Here is a 26,027-nt window from a genome sequence, read left to right as displayed (position 1 = left end):
TTAGGCATATCCTTTGAGTCTACCTATTAAAATTTCCTTACACTAGAAAAAAAAAAGTTCCAAATTGAAACTACGGTATTGACTTGATGTTTTTTTTAATGTTTGACATTTAAATATCTTGATATAGTATGTCTCTTGAAATACGGATGTTTAGAATAAAGATTAGTAAAGCTCTGTCTACACTATCAAGCTAGTTTGACAAAAAAAATGTGATGTGCCCAAATATGGTGGTGATATGCCCAAATATGGTAGTGATATGCCCAAATATGATAGTGATATGACATCATCATGTCCATATATGGGCATATCACGTTTTTTTGTGAGCTTAATACAGTACTTCAGTTACTAAGTTTCGTCAGTGGACCTATAGTCATTTACCGCTGTATACCATGTTGTATAAAATTAAATTTGCAATTTCATCTTGGTTGGGTTCAGTAACTGTAGATTAATTTGCCCATATCTTCATTTCACTGCTTCTCCCTTGGTTAGAATTAGGTCAGCGGTCAATGTAATACAGTAGGACCTTAGTGGACAGCTGACTCATGGGTCAAAATGGTGGTCTACTTATCACTTTCTGTTTTATTTCAAAATAATAATTAAATGTACATATTCCTCTTGGAGCGAAAAAAAAAAACTCTTAATATAGATCGGGCGATAATCCCACTGATGTACCCGAGATGAGTTGCTAGTTAGATTATTCAGGTAGAGTTAAGTTGGCATGACAACCTTTATAGCATCTTCCTAATATAGAAGTTAAAACTCCTGGGCAGAGGATAATAACCTGGACATGTGTCATATAAACGTCACTAAACAGCGGTCAGCTCACTTGCAAGGTGCACAATGAGTTTAAAGACTTTAATGAGTAGTCGATGACGAAGGTGCGTCCTAAATTCAGGATTACCACTGTCATTATATGCCAATTGATGTTGATAGGGTAGAAATGTGGGCTTGATTGGAATGAGAAAGGTGATAAGGTTAGGCACAGGGATGACATACCCATCCTAAATGGTTATGCTTTTTTTGTTACCTGCGTTGGTAGGCTTCTTTCATCTAAAGCCATTAACCTAGACTACATCAGGTGATTTAACATTCTCAGGTAGCTGTCAATCAAATCAAGAATTTATCTCCTCTCTCTGTCTCTTGTAACTTTTATATGGTTCCAGAATGTATGTAGAATATTATATGAATTTACTTTTTCTACATTGAATATAATTGGTTTTAACTTATTTAACATTTTGAAAATGTAATTGAATTAAAAGCTGGTGTTTGGTTTTTTTTCTGAAAATGGTAAAATAAAATTATATGACAATTTTATTTTGGTATACATGTATACATTTTTAAATTGTTTTAAATGCTTTATGTTACGTTGGCGTCAATGAAAGCAGTCTGTAAATATTTAATGAACGTCTATATATGTGATTATTTGCAGCAGTACAGAACGACTTGATGGGACATGACCAAGGAGACGGATTAAAGATTGAGAAGGTAAAAACGAAATCAATTGGCGCCAAACCCAAGAAAGAGGAAAAAATGGATATAACCAAACCAGACGACAATAAAAGTGATAATGGTCGCTCAAGTAATTCAGGAAAAACAAAAAAACGGTAAGATAAAGTAGAAATTCTAGTATGAAATATTTTTTAAGGACAAAAAAAACCCTAAAGCTCTGTCTACACTATCAAACTAGTTTGACAAAAAGTGTGATGTATCCAACTATGGTAGCACTATGCCCAAATATGGTAGTGATGTGACATCATCATGTCCATATATGAGCACATCACATTTTTTGTCGCATAAAGTTTGATAGTGTAGACAGAGCTTTAAGAGAGGTGTTCATATTAGAACAATAACTAACATGTTAACAGGATGGCTATACTTTAGTATGGTACACACGTATATGAGTACAGTATGAAAGAAAAGTAGGAATACCCGCATATCATTAACATTCCATTTTCTTTTTTTTCTTAGAACTACGGATGATTTGGAAGAACCACCCCCGAAGCAAGAGAAGGAAAAAGAACGAAGAAGCGCCAACAACGCTAGAGAAAGAATCCGAGTTCGAGATATTAATGAAGCATTTAAAGAGCTGGGTCGGATGTGTCAGTTACACCTAAATACAGATAAGGCACAAACAAAGCTCCTAATACTTCACCAAGCTGTCAATGTTATAACCAGCCTAGAAACACAAGTTAGAGGTAAATTTGTAATACATATTGCCTATAAATTACAATTTTTTTCCTATACTTTGTCTACACTATCAAACTTTATGTGACAAAAAAATGTGATGTGCCCATATATGGACATGATGATGTCATATCACTACCATATTTAAGTATATCACTACCATATTTAGAGACATCACCAAAGGATCATTACACATTTGTAATATTTTTTATTTGTCAGATCAAGAGTTGTTAACTTCTCTCTACATGGCTCAGAGTTTAATCCAGCTCTTAATTCTTATCCCTTTTTTAGAGCATATATTGTTATATTTCTGTTCATCAATTTATTCTAATAATGGTTCTCCCCAGATCGCAATTTAAACCCCAAAGCAGCGTGCCTTAAAAGACGAGAAGAAGAAAAAGTAGATGAATTGCCAAATCGTGGTCTAGGGCCAACCAGTGACCACCTTGGACCCCAGCATGGCCTCCAAGGTAGGTAAGTTCCAAGCTTTTCTCTCTATTTTTCTTTTAGTATGTAGTATATATTCATTAATACAAGGATATATAGAAGATACATAAAAGATGAATATAGTAGTAAAAGGTAAATAATGTTGGAAATGCTTTTTAATACTGCATTATATGGTATTTTATGGCGAATAAGTTCATAATATTCAATTCAATTTTATTTGGTGAAACACAGTGGTTTGAAATGTGTCTTGGTTGTCACAGATAACAATATAAAAATAAAATCAAAAATAATAATATAATGATAATACAAACAGTATGACATAAGATTATAAAATACAATGCAACATTAATATTAAAATGTCACATAAGGGGTTAAATATTGACAAGTAGTAAAAAAGTGCCTGCTAGTTATTGAGGCTAGGAGGTACTGGATTCATGACACTGACATCTACCACAAAGATCCCAGTTAGTGTTGATAGTAGTGTAAACCCATTATACTACAGTTTTGGTAGTAGCTACTTATTTTAAATAATTAATATCAGCTCTTTGGATTCATGCATATTTAAATATAGTACTTTGTTTTTCAGGTTCTTCTAGTCTTGTAAGTAGCTTAATGAGAGGTTATAATGAACTCATGGACAATCTAGCACATCAGCCAGCAAGCCATCTACAACAACAAATCAATGAATACGGCATTCACCATGGCCTCGATCTATCAACGATACCTCCATCATCCTCAGCAACAGTCACTAATATGCCGCCTGCAGGATCGCTGGAGTTGCTCCGCACCAGTGAACCTATGCAGACGTCCGTTAATCAAATAACACCAGAAGACAACTTATAAGCATGAACAAGACTTATTTATTAAAGATTTTGTAGCCATTTTACGAGGGATGTTCACTGGTTTTGAAAACATGTAGATATTAATAAATACTTGAGGATGACACGAATGGGGACGCGTCGTGAATTTACTCGTTTCAAACTTATTTTCTAAAGATGAAATTTGAGTCGATGAGGACAGCATTGTTGGTGCTGCTCAGAGATGCCGTCGGCATTTCTAATATGGATGCTCTTTTTATAATTAAATTTACAAAAAAAAAAAACTAAAATTGTTTTTATCTTATGAATCGTTAACCCGCCACCAGTGGTCAGTGTTCGCTGATAATTATTCGTGGTGTTTGTCATTTTTGTTTGTTTCTCCCTTTTTTTTGGAATAATGTCGGTAGTCGGATCAGACATCTGATGACTGCCGCCATTCATTGCGACACTCTCTGTTTATATTTTGAATAATTTTCAAACAAAAATGTATATCAAATGTATCGATTTCTATTATTTTTTTCTTGATTAAAAAAAAATTGGTATGTTTTTAGAAAGAGAGTTTACATAACTCTTTTTATTCAACACTGAAACGTAAAATAAATTTGTTTATAATTTAGGAGTGTACGTCTTTCAACCCACCACATTAGGAAGCTTTCAATGTTCAGTAGTGTTTACTTAGTTTTACCAAGGGGAAGGAGAATTAAGATTACACCCCACCCCCTGGTTTTACCAACTGTGTATAATTTGGTTAAGCTTTACAATCAGTAAACTTGAATCTTTTGGGGAACACAATTCCATAATGCCTTTTGTTGTAAAATACATTTGTCTTCCCTTTATTTTATTTAGATTTCCATTGATGATAGACTTAAGACTCTAGAAATTATTACGTTTATCATGAATTTTTTTAACAAATAGTGTTAACAATGGTTTAAAGATTGTAAATAACTATTAAGTACTAAATGACCCCAAATTTTATTTGTTTCAGTACAACTTGATTTTAAAACTTTATTTTACCACTTGTTGTCGTGTGAACGACTCATTTACCCTATGTCACTTACCTTTGACCTCATGCTGTGACATGGCATTTTTTAGTGCCCTCAAATTGGTAAAAAAAAAAGATTATATCAACATTTGTGACAGATTTACTTATTTATAGACATTTAATAAGATAGATATTATATCATTTGATTCTTAATTTTGAAGAATTTAAAATCTGAGCACATTTTATCATTGTTTTGTTAATTGTTGAATTTTAATGAGAATCATGGTGAACGAGTCATTTGATTGACAGATACCTTGTTACATTTATAGAATATTATCTTAGTCATCTGATCATTCCAGAAATGTTTATCACGTGTGACATCACATGTGACACTCTGTATCAGCATTGTCACTCGCATTCTGGTTGTAGAATAGTTTTATATATTTTATTTTAATTTGTTCTTTAAGTGTAGCTTAGATTTTTTTCATAATACGTTGCCTAGCACCAGTCAGGGATTTTCTTTTTCCTGTTGATGTGGAAAAAAATACCTTTTGTTATTATTATGATGTCTTCTAATTAATTATTTGAGGTCTCTGGTCACTTTGACCCCTCTGGTCACTTTGACCCCTCTGTGACCCTTTATGGCACCAGATTGTGTACTAATTGACTTGCTACTAATGAAATTGTAATTTATTGTCAGGTAATCATTGTATTTTTTTAGTCCTGTTGGGAGTAAAAGGGACTAAGAGGGATTTGTTTCTTGCACTGTGTAGGTTTTGGCACAAGCCTTGATCATTTTGTTAGCGTTATCTGTGGGATAGCGCTCCCATAGAATCACTGTAAATAGTCAGCTGTTAGAAATTAAATGTGCCATCTTTGTAACAACAGAAAAATTGTGTTTTTCTTTCCTTTAAATGTTTGTCAAAAATGTTATGGCGTCATGGTTACACCAGTTATAGTACAGTGGTTTTTTTTTTTAAAGAATGGCCAAAATTCAATTGGGTAACATTACCATATATGACATTAAGTCACATGGCCAGTAAATTTGGCCAGTTAACAATTATATGTGTATATATCGAACACATTATGTTATTCTGCGCATGCCACATTATGATATAGTACATGGGATTTTTTCAAAAATGGCCAAAATATCGACCTTTTAAAATTCAATTATTATGCAATAATATTGCTATATATGTGCATATATTGCGTTATCATCATCTTATAGAGTCATAGTAAACAGTTATGTCAAAAATAAAAGGGTCGAAATTTGGTCAGTTTTCGAAAATTTCCCTGTACAGGGATTTTTTTCAAAAATGGCCAAAATATCGACTTTTTAAATCTAGTTATTATGCGATAGTAATGCTATATATGCGTATATATTGCATTACCATCATCTTATAGAGTGTTTTTAACCAGTTTTGTTGGAAAAAAAGTGTCGAAATTTGGCCATTTTTTGAAAAAATCCCTGTACTATAGTACAGGGATTTTTTCAAAAATTGCCAAAATATCGACTTTTTAAAATCTAGTTATTATGCGATAATATTGCTATATATGCGTATATATTGCATTACCATCATTTTATAGAGTGTTTGTAACCAGTTTTGTCGAAAAAAAAACGGGTCGAAATTTGGCCATTATTGGAAAAAACCCTGTACTATAGTACAGGGATTTTCTCAAAAATGGCCAAAATATCGACTTTATAAATTCAGTTATTAAGCGATAATATTGCTATATATGCATATATATTGCATTACCATCATCTTATAGAGTGTTTGTAACCAGTTTTGTCAAAAAAAAAAAGGGTCGAAATTTGGCCATTTTTGGAAAAAATCCCTGTACTATAGTACAGGGATTTTGTCAGAAATGTCCAAAATATCGACTTTTTAAAATTCAGTTATTAAGCGATAATATTGCTATATTTTTTGGAAAAAATCCCTGTACTATAGTACAGGGATTTTTTCAAAAATGGCCAAAATATCGACTTTTTAAAATCTAGTTATTATGTGATAATATTGCTATATATTGCATTACCATCAATTATAGAGTGTTTGTAACCAGTTTTGTCGAAAAAAAAGGGGTCGAAATTTGGCCATTTTTTGAAAAAATCCCTGTACTATAGTACAGGGATTTTTTCAAAAATGGCCAAAATATCGACTTTTTAAAATCTAGTTATTATGTGATAATATTGCTATATATTGCATTACCATCATTTTATAGCGTGTTTGTAACCAGTTTTGTCGAAAATAAAGGGGTCGAAATTTGGCCATTTTTGGAAAAAATCCCTGTACTATAGTACAGGGATTTTTTCAAAAATGGCCAAAATATCAACTTTTTAAAATCTAGTTATTATGCGATAATATTGCTATATATGCGTATATATTGCATTACCATCATTTTATAGAGTGTTTGTAACCAGTTTTGTCGAAAAAAAAGGGGTCGAAATTTGGCCATTTTTGGAAAAAATCCCTGTACTATAGTACAGGGATTTTTTCAAAAATGGCCAAAATATCGACTTTTTAAAATCTAGTTATTATGCGATAATATTGCTATATATTGCATTACCATCATTTTATAGAGTGTTTGTAACCAGTTTTGTCGAAAAAAAAGGGGTCGAAATTTGGCCATTTTTGGAAAAAATCCCTGTACTGGATTTTTCCAAAATGGCCAAAATATCAACTTTTTAAAATCTAGTTATTATGCGATAATATTGCTATATATGCGTATATATTGCATTACCATCATCTTATAGAGTGTTTGTAACCAGTTTTGTCGAAAAAAAAGGGGTCGAAATTTGGCCATTTTTGGAAAAGATCCCTTTTTATATTTTTAATATATCAACTTTTTAAAATTCAATTATTATGCAATAATATTGCTATATATGCACATATATTGCGTTATCATCATTGTATAGAGTCATTGTAACCAGTTATGTAAAAAATAAAAGGGTCGAAATTTGGTCAGTTTTCAAAAATGGCGACTTTTTAAAATTATTATTATGCAATAATATTAAGGATATATATTTGAGGATTTTACAAAAAATAGCAAATTATTGACACCACCATTGCTATACAGTTTATGCATTTATATTGTGTTATGTCAAAGATTTCTTTTACAAAATGAATACAGTACAGTAAAGATATACATTATTATCTTCATTGTTATGAGTTAAACTGAAGCTTGAATTGAAAATTCAAAATGTAAACTTAAAGCAAAAACTAAACAAACTTGAGAATAATAGTTTGAATTATTACCAGGAAATAGAGCGCATTTTCACAATTACCAAATTAGCATGTAGTCTATTCTTCCTTTGCTATATGCACTTACTTCAATAGTGTACTAATTGCTATACAAACTGCAATATATTGTTCTATGCTTATTTCTTCATGTTATCTACATTTCATTGTATCATTCTTGGCTTTTTAGGTTGTATAAATAAATCTTTTATATTTTACAAATAAAATATTTTAATAAATTTGTTCATTTAAGTCATAAACAGCTGATGCCATATTTAACCTATGACCTACACGTGTACTTTGCAATATATTTACATATTTTACAATTCTATAAATAGATACAATGTGCATTTAATACAAAGGCTAGCAGAATGTTAAAATGGAAGGGGTTTTGTTTCTCTAGTATTTATTTCCTGTGATACAACTGGATAATTTCTATCAAATTTGCAGTAAATGAATGTTGTACTTAACATCAAAGCGAATAAATATATAAAACATTCTGTAGGCGAGCTCCCTAAATTATTTATATAATCTATATAAATAAAACTGCTTGGCAAATCAACAATATTTACAGTTATTTATTGTATAATGTTCAGTCGTCTTTGATGACAAGTGGAGAACTTGTCCATTTAATTCCATAGATGTCAATGGTTTACAGGAATTCAATGTCATAGTGAAATGATGTCAGCCATGTGATCAGAGAGATGTTTCCATGCAATGTCATAGTGATGTTTCATTGTGTGGACGTCTAGATGATTGGTTTTCTTCTTCCAACAATGCAATCCTTTGCTTTAACATTCGTACCTGATAATAAACAAACATTTAAGTTAATTATGATAGAGTTAATCATGATAGAATTAATCATGATAGAGTAAATCATGATAGAGTTAATTATGATAGAGATATTCATGATAAAGTTAATCATGATAAAATTAATCATTATAGAGTAAATCATGATAGAGTAAATCATGATAGAGTAAATCATGATAGAGGTAATCATGATAGAGTTAATCATGATAGAGTAAATCATGATAGAGATAATCATGATAGAGATAATCATGATAAAGTAAATCATGATAGAGTTAATCATGATAGAGTAAATTATGATAGAGTTAATCATGATAGAGATAATCATGACAGAGATAATCATGACAGAGATAATAATTACAGAGTTAATCATGATAGAGTAAATCTTGATAGAGTAAATCATGATAGAGATAATGATGATAAAGTAAATCATGATAGAGACAATCGTCATGAACTTATCTAATTTATAGGTGCATCATGACAGATTTAATCATGATAGAGATAACAAACATGATAGTTATCATGATAGGGAAAATCTGAACAGACAAAATCATTACCATAGGAGTCTGTCTGTAACAACATTGTAATCACATTTACAGTTTGAGTATTTTTTCTTTGCTTAAAAAAGTTTAATCTCATTATTTTTAGTAGGTAGAATTTGATGGTGTTTAAACAATAAGTGCAAAACATGTATCAGAATAGGAAGTTTGTGTAAGGTAATAAACGTCAATAGGCAGTTCTCATCATAAAACAGATAATTAGCTTAGACACCAGTATGACACGTTGAGTGGACTTATCTACAGGATGACTGTATCTAAATGAAAGTTTGCTAAAATGTTGCGAAAATCCTAACTGACTTCGTTTAAACTGCCAATAAAACAACCACTGTCTGTCATGTTTAATTCAAGTCATTTTGATGGCCTATGAACTTGGAATGCTTGGGTTCCTTTGCGCCATTTGGCTTACGTTTTGTCATCTACGATCCGAGTGACATTAATCACATGACATCCACCCATTCATGTATGTTGTGGTACATTAAATCATATTTAAAAGCTTATAGGTTCAATTGCAACACCACAAATCATACGGTAAAATGTGTTTGGCCTTCTCAGAAATGTCTTAACATCAGTATGATTTTGTTATCCTTTTGTGGATTAAAGTGATAACCTTAAATCAGACTAGTTATTTTAAATTTTGCAATTAAATATTTGTTTATATAAGTAAATTAAATGTATTTTAACATGTTTTATCTTGCCAAGAAATGATTGTAGATGTTTACATCTATGATAAACAAAGTATATTTATTTCAATCTTTGATTCAAGTTTAGTAAACCTACTGAATTCCTGTATATAATAATGCTGACGCATTGTACTACATTACAGTTCAACGTACAACATTAGCCTTGTCACATATTTCCATGACAACTTAAGCTTTAGCTTTTCCGTACTTTGGATAGATGTCTTTTTCTATTTGATGCTTTTAATTTTTTTTGTTCAAGGTTCAAAACAATTAATTTAAACTACAAAAATGTCTGAACTGTAAATGTCATATATTTGTAATGTTATTATTAAACATCTTATAAGTGAATAAAATGATTGAAATTATATTTATTATTCGTTATGTGACCCATTTGACAACATTAATCTATATAAATTGAGTCACATCAACAATGTATTATTGATGTTAGTTATGAATAACCTACTTAAGACAATTAGTCACATGACACACTGTCAATGAAATTATTAAAAAAAATATATATATACATTATTATCTAAGTAATACCAGAAGAAATAAGTTTTTAAATTGACCGATTTATTAATTTAAATTGAAGGCCGTAACCACAGTGGCTGGTACTGATGACAAATCTTAAAAACAAAAGGTTGAAATAAAATCAAGTAAAAATACAGTAGAACGCCATTGTAATAATAATGTAGATTTAAATATACCTGTGTGTCGTGTCGTTCAACCATAGCCAACATCTGTGCTTCCAGTTTCTTCAGCCGACTTTGATGTTTTTTCTTCGCTTTCTCATACGCCGTTACTAAGGCACTAAAATAAGAAATACAATCATTTTAACAAATATAGTTCTTAACAAAATCAGTTAAATTATGTACTTAAATTTGATTTAAACGTTTAAAAGAATATGTAAAGATGTAACATGAAATTAGTCGATATAAAGTTTGCGGTACACCACGTATATTAGTTCTGAAAAGAACTGTTAAGTCTCTCGACCTTCAAATTAATATGCTTTGATTTCTCACTCCTGAGGATGATTAAAGCATATTGATCGAAGCGTTGAGAAATACTAATATATGTGGTGTACCGCAAAATTTATATCAATATTTGATTTCGCCATACAAACCTTCAAACAATATGAAATTAGTCAATACAGTAGAACTACAGTACTATAAAGGGGGAAAGTTCGGGACCCAAAAAGTGTCCCCTTAATAGATGTAACCCAAAAGAATGGTTATATTTTATTAGATATATCAAAACATTTAATATGAACATTCCAAAAATAATTAAATAAACGGAAATTTTTCTGGAGTGTTTTGCAGTTGCTGTCTACATTTTGAAAGATCTTAAAGTTACTTTCAATTATTAAGCCAAGAGGTATTGATGGATAAAATCTATATCCATCCACAGTTCATATTTAAAAGGAAAGTGGTTATTATATTTACTTGATCTTTTTTCCCTGTTGTAAGTGGTTTGGCAAAATAACAAGATAACTAACGCAAATGTTATCTTTTTAAAATGTTAGTATGCAAAGTATTTTCATAATGTCACAAGGGAAGAAAAAATATTTATAAAAATATCAATCATGTAATAAAAATATTAATATGATAATAAATCGTAACATGTCAATCACGGAATCAGTTGTAACTATTATACAGATTTAAAAGATGAATGAATACGGACAGTTTAAGACTCCTTAGCTACCGAAGGATTAGATTGGATCCCTTGGGAGATAGTTTGATAGACGTTTGCAGTTTGAATATCGTTTCATGATAATTATGATTGACAATTTCATAATTATGTGATGACATTTAAAACATTCAGAGAAAACTCACTCTTTTGTTGTCATGTTTAATTTTATGGGTATTACCATGAATTGTGAGATACAATATTGGTATACTAGGTTAGGGTATTGCTACCATATAAGGCATATTTCTCATAACATATCTATAATTAGAGGGTGTTCATTAATTGGAAGTATTTCATACCTGTTAGCTCTCTTAAGGTCTGCCACAAACTCTGATGACTGTTGATGTCGTAACTCTGAACTCTTCTGAACCTTCTCAAGGGTTGTCACCAGCTCCTGAAGTCTTGCTTTCATCTTCTTCTCTCTTTGAAGAAACTCTTCTTGGGACCCAACACTACTGCCATCCAAGGACCCAACTTCTGTTAGTGATACTGGTGATGATATGCCATTCTGTAAAGACAAATTTAACTGTTAAATGACCCAACAAAGTGTCTTCTTTAGTTAAAGCATACATTATCTCTAATTTGCTTTCCAGAAAAGTGTCTAATTAATAGGGGTATCCCATGGAGGTATCCCAAGGAGGGGTATCCCAAGAAGGGGGTATCCTAAGGAGGGGTATCCTAAGAAGGGGTATCCCAAGGAGGGGTATCCTAAGAAGGGGGTATCCTAAGGAGGGGTATCCTAAGAAGGGGTATCCCAAGGAGGGGTATCCTAAGAAGGGGTATCCCAAGGAGGGGTATCCTAATGAGAGGTATCCTAATGAGGGGTATCCCATTGAGGGATATCCCAAGTAGGGGTATCCTAATGAGGGATATCCCAAGGAGGGATATCCCAAGGATGGGTATCCCAAGGATGGGTATCCCAAGGAGGGGTATCCCAAGGAGGGGTTATCCCAAAGGAGGGGTTATCCCATGGAGGGGTTATCCCAAGGATGGGTATCCCAAGGATGGGTATCCCAAGGAGGGGTATCCCAAGGAGGGGTTATCCCAAGGATGGGTATCCCAAGGAGGGGTTATCCCAAGGAGGGGTTATCCCATGGAGGGGTTATCCCAAGGAGGGGTATCCCAAGAAGGGGTTATCCCATGGAGGGGTTATCCCATGGAGGGGTTATCCCATGGAGGGGTTATCCCATGGAGGGGTTATCCCAAGGAGGGGTATCCCAAGAAGGGGTTATCCCATGGAGGGGTTATCCCATGGAGGGGTTATCCCATGGAGGGGTTATCCCAAGGAGGGGTATCCCAAGGAGGGGTTATCCCAAAGGAGGGGTTATCCCATGGAGGGGTATCCCAAGGAGGGGTTATCCCATGGAGGGGTTATCCCAAGGAGGGGTATCCCAAGAAGGGGTTATCCCATGGAGGGGTTATCCCATGGAGGGGTTATCCCATGGAGGGGTTATCCCAAGGAGGGGTATCCCAAGGAGGGGTATCCCAAGGAGGGGTTATCCCAAAGGAGGGGTTATCCCATGGAGGGGTTATCCCATGGAGGGGTTATCCCATGGAGGGGTTATCCCATGGAGGGGTTATCCCAAGGAGGGGTATCCCAAGAAGGGGTTATCCCATGGAGGGGTTATCCCATGGAGGGGTTATCCCAAGGAGGGGTATCCCAAGGAGGGGTATCCCATGGAGGGGTTATCCCAAGAAGGGGTTATCCCATGGAGGGGTTATCCCATGGAGGGGTTATCCCAAGGAGGGGTATCTCAAGGAGGGGTTATCCCATGGAGGGGTGTCCCAAGGAGGGGTATCCCAAGGAGGGGTATCCCATGGAGGGGTTATCCCAAGAAGGGGTTATCCCATGGAGGGGTTATCCCATGGAGGGGTTATCCCATGGAGGGGTTATCCCAAGGAGGGGTATCCCAAGGAGGGGTATCCCATGGAGGGGTTATCCCAAGAAGGGGTTATCCCATGGAGGGGTTATCCCAAAGGAGGGGTTATCCCAAGGAGGGGTATCCCAAGGAGGGGTTATCCCATGGAGGGGTTATCCCATGGAGGGGTTATCCCAAGGAGGGGTATCCCAAGGAGGGGTTATCCCATGGAGGGGTTATCCCATGGAGGGGTTATCCCAAGGAGGGGTATCCCAAGGAGGGGTTATCCCATGGAGGGGTTATCCCATGGAGGGGTATCCCAAGGAGGGGTATCCCATGGAGGGGTTATCCCATGGAGGGGTTATCCCAAGGAGGGGTATCCCATGGAGGGGTTATCCCATGGAGGGGTTATCCCATGGAGGGGTATCCCAAGAAGGGGTTATCCCATGGAGGGGTTATCCCATGGAGGGGTTATCCCAAGGAGGGGTATCCCAAGGAGGGGTATCCCAAGGAGGGGTTATCCCAAAGGAGGGGTTATCCCATGGAGGGGTTATCCCATGGAGGGGTTATCCCATGGAGGGGTTATCCCATGGAGGGTTTTCCCAAGGAGGGGTATCTCAAGGAGGGGTTCTACTATATGTTGTTAACGCTTAAATGTGTTGCTAAAAAGAAAGTTTGAATAAGATATAGGAAAAATAAGTTTACCTTAGAGTAGTGATGGTGGTGTGTATAAGTTGCTTTCTCACCATGATGTGATATTTGGTCTTTCATTTCACACTTTAAATTGTTGATTTGAACCAAGTAAGCCTCTTCCTGTGCTTCTCGTGAACTTAGTTTAAGTTCAAGTGCTTTGCGTTCTTTTTCCTGTAAATAATTCTGTGCTTTAAGCTCTGCCCTTTCCTCCTGAAATTTAAAAAAAAGATTTTTGTTTGTTACAATTTTTTTATAATACTTTTACTTCCTTCTGTTTTCTCATCTCATCATCTAATCTATATCTTAACTTGTAAAATTAATTTTTTGTTTGTTTATCATTGTACATGCATTCTCCAGTTTATATTCATGTTTAGTTAACGATGCCTGACTGTTGGTCTGAATAAATATTAAAGAAGCTTTTAACAAAATAATTAGCAAGAATGAGCTAACAACTAATGTTTGACAACTGAAGCTAATCAGCATTTCCGCTACAGATCCCCTGTTGCTGAGCAACGGTACTCAGTATTTTTATGCTAAGTACACATGACACAAAGTTAAGTATGCTTGTCACCTTAAGAGCTGTCAGTTCTTGCATTAACACCGCATTTTCCAAATCCAAACGTTGCGTGTCCGGTCTTGGCGCTACATCGTGACTTAATGGATCAATATGTACACTCTCAAGTTCCATGACGGTGAGACGAACTGCGGCTCGATCATTTTTCAACTGTTGGATGTAATCTTTGAGTCGCTGTTCATCCTCCTTACTGAACTCGGTGTCACAACTACTCGCCGTAGAGCTCGTCGTGCTACAATTAAGAAAAAACTTTTTAAAATTATCAGTAACCATACTCAAGTATTCAAAGATGTGTTTTCCCCTGAAAAAATTATTCTTAACCATTTTTTGGCTGAATATGCCATTTTATGCCACAAAATATTAGTGCAACAATAAAAAAAATCCCCTTTTAAATTATCAGTATTTAACACATACCAATCCTATGCATGTTTGGTCGTAATTTATTTGGTATTGTAAGACCGTTAAAACTTGTTATTTTGTTTGATGTTTTTATCTGTGTCTATTTTACTTGCTATATTATATATTTGTTCAATAAGCCAGAATTGGCTAGTCTTAACAAGAGTGTGATTAAATAAATAAATACATAATAAAATAAATAATACCATAATCAATACATGAACAATAATTAAAATATCTAAGTTTAATTAAGATAATCAAAACTTTTAAATTTAATTATCTTTAAAATGCCTACTTTATTTTTTGCCAAATTTTTTTTCTATAAAAAAACAACCCATGACACACAAACTACCGTTAATTATTTTCATTTTATTAACATGTCTGAGGTCATTGATTGGTTGATTGATATTCATTGACGCAAACATCGTTGCGTTCTAATTGAAATAGTGATTGTGATATTTAGCTAGCACAATGCATCTATCACCATCCACTGCTTGTCAGTCAGCCTGTTAATGGTCAGTTCTATTGGAAATGACCTTCTTCACCTTACAAGCTAAGACCATCCACCCAATCACATGTCTGTCAACAACCATGCTAATCAACACATAACAAGGTGAACACGATGTGTTTACATTTTCATGAACATTTAATAATGTCATTTACGCCTTGGTTGTCTTTCACTTTCCGTACTAATTTTCATATATGAATGAGTTGATGACAAACTGATGACTGAACTGAAAGCAGTTGTGGTTTGATGGTTAAAATCTTAAAATCTAAATCATTAGGTTCACTCCTTGTTCAAAATAAGGGAGTAACGCTAAATTAGAAAGTAATATAAATCAATCAACGGATTGGTAAAGATACATAAATTTTTAAAATTATAGACACTGTGCTTTCTTTTACAGAAACTAGCAATACAAAATAAAAGCTGCATCAGGACCGAGGGCGCACTTCATTTTTATGTGAATTCTTTCTCTTTATTTACAACTTCAATTGAAATACTTTATTAGATGTCTGTCACGCAATGGTTTTTTGTTAACATTAACTGTTTCTTTTGTCTTTTTATAAGTGAAATTTAGAAGTGAATAATTTTTATTAAAACTGCTAAATTACCTATTCAAAATCTTTATTTTTCATGTTTTTTTTTTTTTGGGGGGGGGGGGGACTAAAAGTTTATAGCATTATCTGGCGTGTTATTTTCATAAAAAAAAAAATTATTGTTACCTAGTGTGACTTTGAGACGATACATCTTCCCAGGGCTGTAGCGTAGCACCCTGTACATGTGTAAGCACTGCGCCACAACTTCTATCCAGTCTCTGTAGCAATGACTTTGCCATGCTTTCTGCTACTTTCTTGTTCTCATGAACTCGCCGTAGCATGCTGGTTGTATCCTCTGAATCGTCTCCAGAGCTTTCTGAATTCTCACCTGAGAAAAAAGGAATAATGATGCTAAATGGAATGTAAAATATATAGACAATTATTATCTTACTGAGTTGATGATAAAATCAATTTACAGAAGGCATACACTTGAGAGTTCATTTGTTTGACCTTTAAACTAAGATTTCATGACCTTTTAACAGTTCTACACAAAATATTAAAAGGTCATGGTACAGCAAACATTATAATGGTGTCTAGTAAAAAAGGACATTTTCTTCATGTTTTTTCCATGATTTTGTAAGTTTCCATCAATTTCCGGCCTGGAAAAATATTTCAGTAAAATGTGATGATTTTGCAGGTCTTCAATAACCTGTTTATTATACTATACTGGTAGTATTAATTAAAATTAAACTATACAATAATAATTGTTGTTTCGCTTGATATTTATTGCGTTGCTCTAAAGCTCTCTACACTATCAAACTAGTTTGACAAAAAAAGTGTGATGTGTCCAAATATGGTAGAGATATGCTTAAATATATAGATATGACATCATCATGTCCATATATGGGCACATCACATTTTTTTGTCACATAAAGTTTGATAGTGTAAACAGAACTTAATATCATATGAAGAATCGTAAATCACATATTGTTTCAGTATAATTTACTGTAAACACATCATACCTAATCCACCCAGCCCGGCTGCTTTACAGTTGGCTAGTAATGATTGTTGTTCACACCGTGCTAGATCAAGCTGAGCTTTATAAGCCTCTATCGTCTGATCACTGTAGTTGACAGCCATTTGCAATGCTGTGTTATTTGATTCATACTTTCCAACTAACATACTAAGTCTGTCACAATTGGCTTTACTTTCTTCCAGCGTTAAGGTCAACAGGTCATTCTGTGATTTCAGATGTTCAATTTTACTGTTCAGTCGCTCCATTTCAACCTCGAATTCCCTCACTTTGTTTTCTGGAATGGACAGTCCGTGGGAATTGAGTGTTTGGAAAACCTCTTGGAGGCTAGAGCACTCTTGTAAGGAATGGGCTAAGTGTTCCGCTAGCTTTGAATTTTGAATCTGAGAAAAAAATCAATATAAAAATAGATTACAAAACTTTATTAAAAAAACTCAGTATTACATATTCTCATAAACGATTTTTCTTTACAAGTATTTATTATGTTACTGGTATCATTTAAATTTAAATCAACTTTTTATTTGGTGTTGTTTACTTAATTTTACACCACCAAAAACAAATTCTCAGTTTTTAAACTTACTCCAGCTGCGGAGATTTCATGACCTAAGACCTGTCTGGGGTCATTTCCCTGTCGGACATCAACCGATCTCGACTGTTTTAACTTCACTCTTTCGGCTACTTTACTGACCGCCATCTCTTTCTTCCTTTCTGACCCGGTCAAACTGAGTTCACCCGTGCTAGGGTTGATACCAGAATGTGAAGGGGCAGGCGATGGACGTTGGGTAGGTGAAGCTAGATGCTCCGATGATGATGAGTGTCCGGTTCGATGATTGCCATTCTGTAATGTTGATATGATTGCTTGCATTTCTCTAACCTAAAAGATAAGAAATAACAATTTACAAATGTGGTGGTGTGCTTGCCTTCCAATCCTAAGGTCTGGGGTTCAATCCTGACCTAGTGCCAGGGTTGTAACTCAAGACTCTTTCAACTCCACTCCCTAAGCCTCAAGAAACTTAGTTTATAAGCATGATAAATTATAAAATAGTTTATCCATCCTGTAATTGGAGAGCTACCCGCTGTTGGTTGCATATGAAATAAAATAAATCAAGAACATAATATTTCATTTATTTGACAAGGCAATGAAGTTCACTTTAAGGAAAAAACTAAAATAATGATGACAACATTGATAACAACAAAAACAATGATAATAAATTAAAAATAACAATATTTAGAGTTAAGTACTTTTCTTCTAAATTTTTCCCTCTCTTCTCTGACGTTCATCAAATTTGATTTCATCTTCTGCATCTCGTCATCTTTGCGTGACATTGTTGTATTTAAGTTATCGTTTTCTTCTTGTAACAATCTCAGTTCTTGTTCTAAGCTGGTCCTTCTTCTTTGTATCTTTGTGGTTTGATCAACATCACTAGATGAATCCAGGTTCATGGCTTCAACCTCTTTCATTACCTATATACAAGACAAAGAGGAGGATAAATAATTAATTGTAATGATAAAAAAGATGGCATCAATTTATATGTTTGCACATACAGTTAGAATCAAGGGTTCACTTTCCTGTGAATGAATCAGGGAAATTGTATGTTTTAATACCACAGCTAATCCCAATTTAGGGGTCATCTATATTAAGGGAAAACTGTGTCCTGATAGAGGTTCTATTGTGATTGCACAAAGAACTTTTTCAGGCCGAATTTTTGTTTAATAAGCTTTTAATATACCATTAAAGACCCCGCTGTCCAATGTTAGAGTATAACATATCGAGATCAAATGCTGGTTGGGAAACATTTCTCCCTCTCATTTCTTTATTTTCAGCATTTAATTTAAAACTTTTCTCTTTCTTTTTAAATGTTTTTTTGAATTACTGTATATAGCAAATTATATACAATATGTACTACTGAATCCAGTGTTTCTGACTCTTCTGACCATCCCCCTTTAATACTATTTGGGGGACACGTCTATTAAAGGGACTCTATTAAAGTCACGAAGATGTCCTCTTAATACGGATTCTACTGTACAGTTTTCAATACAAATTTCTGTTAATTCTTTTTAATGGACAAATAAAGATACTATGACTATATGGATATTTGATTCAGCATGGTTACCTGTATAGCTTGTTGCTGTGAGTGTTTACTTGCACTCTCCAGCTGTTGAGCTTGTCTTTCCATGCTGGTCACATGTTGATGAAGGTCTCTCCGTGATGGTATTGAACATTCAATACCTTCAAACACACGGGTTAATTCTGCATTTAAATCATTGCACTGGTCTGTAATAGAATATAATATAAGTTTCAGAGATAAAAAAAAAAGAATGATGTTGAGGTCATCTGCATCACAACCTCAACATGGTTGCAGGGCTTATGGTTAGGGTAAAATTAATTCAAGTGATAATAAACACAACTCATATAATGCCAATGACAAAGACATTTAACTTAGCACTTCTTTTATACTACACATGTTTCAGGATATTCAAATGAATATAATTTAAATCCTTACACCCAAATTCTCTTGATACATTTTTTTTTTCTTAATCTGTCTACACTATCAAGCTAGTTTGACAAAAAAAGTGTGATGTGATATATGGTAGTGATATGACATCATCATGTCCATATATGGGCACATCACATTTTTTTGTCACATAAACTTTGATGGTCTAGATAGAGCTTTTATTACAGTTTAGTGCAGAATGAGTTGCCACTAATTTACCTATTTGAACGGATTCGCTACCATGGAAACAGCTTCCACTACAACTGCCTCCACTGTTGCTAATATTACTTGGAGGACTTGATGCCGATTGTGAAAATTCATCCTCTTCCCTATAAAAAACAAAATCATTTTTGATGCAATAGCATTATTAATTAATGGATACAAAGATGAAATTGAAACAAAACATTTGATTATGAATTATTGATGATAAATCGGCAAGTAGAAGACAGAAAATTGATACTAATTGGTTAAGAAATGATTTACAATTGTACAATATCGCAAAAAAATGTTGTTATGGCCTTCTTTATTTGAACTCTACAAACACAAATTGTCAGACGGCAGAATGTTCAAAAGCTGAGATAAATAAACACGCATTCGGTCTTAGTGTGGCAGCAGACAACCTATATACAGCTGATTATACCGTGTTCCAATTACAGCGCAAAGTCCGCTTGCTAAAATGCAATTCAATCCGTAAATGCTCTTCATTATTGAATGCTAATCTAGAAGCCGGTTAATGACAACAAGTGCAGACGAATTATCTAAATTATTATATTTGCGTCTCTAGCCTATAATATCATATTACAGACAATATCAAGTGGCCAATCTACCTGCTAATTACTGTATCTTAAAAAATCACTATATAAAAAATATGAAACAAGATATTAATATTTAACTTACAAAACTCGCACGTACTATACTTAAGCTCTGTCTACACTATCAACTTTATGTGACAAAAAAATGTGATGTATATATGGACATGATGATGTCATATCACTACCAAATTTGGGAACATCACACTTTTTTTGTCAAACTAGTTTGATAGTGTATGCAGAGCTTTACTCAAATTAATTGAGTATTGTAATAAACTAAACCGCATAATTACAATCTTTACCTAATAGTGTCTTTATGAGTTCTGTCAATCTTCTTGTTGAGTTCAGCTATAACGCTGTGTAACTCGGTAATACGCTCTTCATACCGGATCGCTTGCTGTTCAAGACGCTCTTCATTGTCGTGTATTAAGCGGGAACGCTCAACCTAAATGAGATATGTAAATAAGACACTTGTTTACAATATGTTTCACTTAAAGAGGTTTAAGAGCAGTACTTCAATTTGTTGAGACTTTATAATGTTATGTACAGTATCATTCCATTTATGTTTTATACATGTCATTATCACTAAAAATATTGACATGTAACATTTTAAATAATTAATTTACAAAAATGTATTTATTTGTGAATAATTCTTTGTTGTATTGCTTGTATCTGATTTTTTCTTCTCACTAATTAAAATGCATATACAGAAAAGGAAAACACAAATTAGTGAAGGATAAGACCAATATGTGGTAAACACCTCTAAAACGGTCTAGTCCCAATAAAATGGCCCAGTCCCAATAAAATGGCCCAGTCCCAATAAAACGTGTCCAGTCCCACTAAAACAATTTATTCGTCCAATAATCACAATTGGAAATTTGCTTTTTGTCACATTAAAATACTTAAAATACAGAGCTCATAAAACGTACAGAATAAAGTAATAATAAATATAAATTAAATATAAAATGATCATGCTAATCTTAACATTTTTTTTTCAATTTATAGACAAACAATTCATACTTTTAACGTCAATCTAACATTATTATTTAATATTTATAGGATAAATTAAAAACAATATTTGTAGAATACGTAATTTATTGCATTTGATAATTCTTAAATTTTCTTTTATTACTGAAATTTATTTGATTAACCAAACGCGAACCATCGGCAGATATCCACACGATATTGCAATTATCAGTTGAACTTGAGTAGACCTGCTAAGATGTTTGTACATTGCGTAAACTCGTTGATTACTCTTTATTGCAAATAGTTGTATAATGCCCGAGGGCATGATACAACTTAAGTCAGTTTACCTTTTGTGATTTAAATGACAAACGATATCTATAGTAAAACAACGAGCACTTTGCAGATTGATTAGGTGTCTAGGCGGTAGGGACGCGTTAGTAGCCACTGCTGCAGCAAAGCATATAAAGCTTGGTTCCCACCAGCGACACAACGTAACCTGTGCAACGTAAGAAAATGCTCTTCCAATAATTGTGTTTGCCCCCATCTGCGTGAAATCAAACCTGCGATATTTGCAGCACTGTCAATATGTCACTGTGTTGCTTTGCGTCACTAGTGAGAACCACGCTTAACATGTTGGGCCGACTTTTTCTCATTCTCACAGATTTCCTCATCTTTATCGTTTCAAATTAATTACTTAAATTGCAGTATACCACCGGGCAGTTTAGAATTCATGTTCTGTACCTGATGTGTTTATACTGAATGTGTTACATAAGCTAATGTATCGATTTTAATTTCCCATATAGGTTACACAATAGTACAGCAAACTCTCCGAATACCAGACTCTCTGAAAAACGAAAACTCTCCCAAAACCAAACTTTTCATGAGGTCCAAAATGTCCCAAATTCATTTTTACCATTAGAAACACATTCCAAATACCTTTCCATAAAACCAGACATATTAGGCCAGCCCATTGGTGTCTGGTATTGGGAGTATTGACTATTATATTAATGACAAAGAATAGTTTTTGTGGAGACCATTTAAACATCAATTTTTTTCCAACATATTTCTTGTATCAATTTGATCTTTCAAACGACGATGTATAGCAAAAATAACGACAATGTATGATTATAGTAAAATTCAGAAATGTATTGATTTTAAAAAATAATACGTTTTCAACCTCTACTGCACTATGTTGAACGTTTTATATCCTCTGTCATATTTTATGTTCCCTGTAATGTTCATTGCAAGGTGAACGTCAGCTAGCACTGAATTCATTTTATATAATTTATTGCCTTCCTCACATTTTAATTTTTGAACAATAACAAAATTATTTTATATAATTTAGTTATTGAATGTTGAGATGAAGTAAAAATCTGTTTAGTATTCAAGTGAACTCTGGTCACCCACACATCCTAATGTGCATTACACAACTTACTGTGTGATTAATGAATATAATGTTCAAAGTTCATATGCTATTAGTACTCATATTATCTCATTTCTAAGACACGATGTATGTACATGAAGAATAGGTGTCAACAATTGATTTTCAGAATCTATTACTGACCGATTTAGAATGTGGTAGCATTTTCAGAAAGTCCTTTTGAATCTTTATAAAAATTATCTTCTTTAAATAAAATAATTTTAGGTTAATTACAATGCTTTAATAATTTTTTTTAAATGTGTCGGGTGTGGTCATTATTGCCAATTTAAAAGTGGTGCTATTAATACTTTAGAATAACACTAAAAATATGAACTATAAATTGCTTTAATGCGTATTTAATACGTAATAAATTTGATTTGAATTGAAGTAGTAGGTAGATTAACCCTAGATGGGATAGTGGTACCCATTTATGCACATGGGTGAATTACGATCTAAGGTCAATGAACAAAGTTGGATTCATGTTGCAACATGATGGTCAAGCAGGGAATACTGATCTAGCTTTGCAACATGATGGTCAAGCAGGGAATACTGATCTAGCTTTGCAACATGATGGTCAAGCAGGGAATACTGATCTAGCTTTATAAGTTATCAACACAAACCTGAGCTTTAGCTAACTTGCGTTCAAGTCCATCTCTTTCTATTGCAGTTGATTGTAATCTATGTTTCAGCTCATTTATCTCTCCTTTCAGGGAGGCTAAAGCTGCTAGATGTAACTGAAAGATACAACAACAAAAGTAACACAATTAACACATCAACTTAATAATCACAATATAATTGACACTAAGAAAAATTTTTCATCTGGTTTTATATTAACTGTTAATATTAATCTGTATACAATTCTTTACGTTAAACCAGGATATTGACACAAATTTGAGTATCAATTTGGTATAGTGCCAACATAGGCTTAACATTTTCGTCATAAATAAATTCACAAATCTCATTAACATTATCTCATCTTTGTATGATATCATGTCGATAGGTGTATATTGAATTCTGTGATAAGTGTATTTCGCTGCCTAAAGTTTGTAATTTAAACTTGTTTTGTGCACACTTAGATTATAAATTCTCTTCTTTATTTACAAAGGTCGGGATGAGATTCAGTAAATAGCTTGCAATGGTATGCTATACTAAGTTCATAAATTGCACTTAAAGATGCTGGATGGCAGTTCTGGCAATGACAGTGAATATTCCTGATGTTGTTAAATGTACTAATATAAGGGCATGCAATATTCCACTACAAAATTGATTTGAATTGAAATATTTTATTTATACTGGTAACCTCTTCATTCAAAAACTAGTCTCCCAGACGGCCCAGTTATGATTAGTTGATGTGTGTGTTCTATACTAGTACACCTGGGTAACAACCTACTTGTCTCGAAAGATGTACTAGGTTCTTTAAAGTGCACATGAGCTAGATGTGGACACAGGCCCTACGGTTTATAGTCCTTATCCGAGAAGACTTGTTCTACTACCAGAACCATGGAGCAAGTGAGGCTAAGAGTTGCCGATGTTAACCATATAACAATTTATATTTCGGCTGAGGTATAATCATTTTTGGTATAATAGGCTTATGGTTACAAACGCAAATGAATCTTAATCCTATTGTTAAATCATGGTGATTAATATCGTGTATAAATGATTCGTCAGGTCAATGCACTTTTAGCAGATGTTCATATACCAGGGTCCATGCTGGTATTATTACACTGGATTTGATATAACTAATTTGTACAATTTAATGATGTGTTGATGTGCTATGATGGAGAAAAAACAATAAGTGACACTCATGCCTATCCGAACTACATTCTAACAAAATAACATACACCTGTGCTTTTTAACTACATCAATTTCGTTGGAAGTCATTCATGTTATTTATTGTACGTAGGTGATATACTTTCAGGAATGTCGAGCTATCTATTAACAAGTCATTTCGCTTTGTTTATTTCTCCAACGATGCTAGATTATCAAAGCGTGTGGGCAAACGATTACCAGCTAGATGACTACATGCATTAAGCTCTGTCTACACTATCAAACTTTTCAAACTGACAAAAAAATGTGATGTGCCCATATATGGACACGATGATGTCATATCACTACCAAATTTGGGTATATCACTTTTTTTTGTCAAACTAGATTGATAGTGTAGACAGAGCTTTAGTCTGTACTCACAAAGATGAGAAACGATTTCTTTTGTAAGCATCAAAAGGTGCTTACTTAGTAACATTAGTCAATATGCTTTGAGTAGCTTGTTGCTTATTTTAGACGTCAATAACGTCTGCTTTATCTAAACTGTGCAGTGTTACCCCTATGGTTATTTACACATGGAAGGTAATACCACAATGGAAGCTCGTGGGGACACTACGCATAACACATGTCCATGTATTTCATGTTGTCATATTACCTAACGTGTCACATGGCCATTTATTAATACATATTGAAATTTTGTGTAGAAATTGTGAACAAAATATTATTAAATCAATCTCAGACAGGACAAATCTTGCACCTCTCTCAGACTTTGTTAAATTTTTATTTTTCAATTAATGTTTTTTTAACAGGAAAACAAATTGTATATACTTTATAATGTTGAGAAGAGGCAGGTATTGAAGAATTGGTATCCTCATTAAAACAAAAGAAGAATATTCTATTAATAAAAACTGCAATGACATCTGTACCTACTGATGGCATATAATTTAAAGATGCTTTTTCTCAAAATGAAAATGAATTCCTGAGGTACAAAGTGATTAGTATGATTTCATTAATTACTCTTCATATAATAAACCGATTTTAATAAACAATGGCTCATTTTAAAGCTTATTAAATATAGATTACGAAAAATCTTTTTTTTAAAATTATTTTCGACACTATGCTGATTTTGTGATGCCATGCCTCAAATGATCTTATTCATCATTTTCATATGCACAGATTTAAACACCTTGTTTAATATATAACAAATATCCCCTAGAGGGACGTTGTCATCCTCAGTGAAGGATAAACAATTTATAGTCAATTCATTTTCTTATACAACTCATGATCTTGACTCAGTCAAGCGTTGTCAAACGCTAAACCTAATTTCAAACATCAATGACAATTTATCATTAACAAATAGGTTGATTTGTGACACGAGCAAAACGTAAACATTATTATCCATCAATTATTGATCACGTGTTGTTTTTCAGATTGGAGAAAATTTGGGTTAGTGGAATTGGATGGGTGCATGGAAATTTGATGGAATTCTAGTCATTGAATATTTATTAATTTTAAGATGTATTTTCCCCCTGAAAAAATAATTCTTAAAAATGTTGATGTTTTAATATCACCTAATAGTT

The 26,027-nt window shown here is 33.5% G+C and overlaps 2 protein-coding genes across 10 annotated transcripts in view; one reads left to right on the top strand and one right to left on the bottom strand.

Annotated features, from left to right (window-relative positions):
• The window catches only part of LOC144848996 (transcription factor 12-like), a 90,277-nt gene extending 84,953 nt beyond the window's left edge, over positions 1-5,324 (top strand). For 5 of the 7 annotated variants that reach the window (XM_078705974.1, XM_078705968.1, XM_078705956.1 and 2 more), the window contains 4 exons: positions 1,430-1,604; positions 1,969-2,195; positions 2,532-2,654; positions 3,218-5,324. In XM_078705974.1, the coding sequence (XP_078562100.1) occupies positions 1,430-1,604; positions 1,969-2,195; positions 2,532-2,654; positions 3,218-3,474 (782 nt within the window). In that variant the 3' untranslated portion in view covers positions 3,475-5,324. Of the gene's footprint in view, positions 1-1,429; positions 1,605-1,968; positions 2,196-2,531; positions 2,659-3,217 lie in introns of all 7 variants that reach the window. The other 2 variants (XM_078705961.1, XM_078705980.1) reach the window with 2 other exon arrangements.
• Positions 5,325-7,507: 2,183 nt separating this feature from the next.
• The window catches only part of LOC144848943 (colorectal mutant cancer protein-like), an 85,412-nt gene continuing 66,892 nt past the window's right edge, over positions 7,508-26,027 (bottom strand). For all 3 annotated transcript variants that reach the window (XM_078705895.1, XM_078705907.1, XM_078705901.1), the window contains 13 exons: positions 23,304-23,417; positions 20,600-20,742; positions 19,708-19,817; positions 19,108-19,268; positions 18,236-18,457; positions 17,574-17,867; positions 16,983-17,376; positions 16,147-16,348; positions 14,524-14,758; positions 13,965-14,162; positions 11,700-11,908; positions 10,422-10,524; positions 7,508-8,471 (listed from right to left, as the gene is read on the bottom strand). In XM_078705895.1, the coding sequence (XP_078562021.1) occupies positions 8,388-8,471; positions 10,422-10,524; positions 11,700-11,908; positions 13,965-14,162; positions 14,524-14,758; positions 16,147-16,348; positions 16,983-17,376; positions 17,574-17,867; positions 18,236-18,457; positions 19,108-19,268; positions 19,708-19,817; positions 20,600-20,742; positions 23,304-23,417 (2,469 nt within the window). In that variant the 3' untranslated portion in view covers positions 7,508-8,387. The remainder of the gene's footprint in view (positions 8,472-10,421; positions 10,525-11,699; positions 11,909-13,964; positions 14,163-14,523; positions 14,759-16,146; positions 16,349-16,982; positions 17,377-17,573; positions 17,868-18,235; positions 18,458-19,107; positions 19,269-19,707; positions 19,818-20,599; positions 20,743-23,303; positions 23,418-26,027) is intronic.

The sequence above is a fragment of the Antedon bifida genome, chromosome 1 (genome assembly GCF_963402885.1).
Source record: "Antedon bifida chromosome 1, ecAntBifi1.1, whole genome shotgun sequence".
Classification (NCBI taxonomy): Eukaryota; Metazoa; Echinodermata; class Crinoidea; order Comatulida; family Antedonidae; genus Antedon; species Antedon bifida.
The sequence above is the reverse complement of the archived record's forward strand: the minus strand, read 5'-3'. Positions and strand labels throughout refer to the sequence as shown.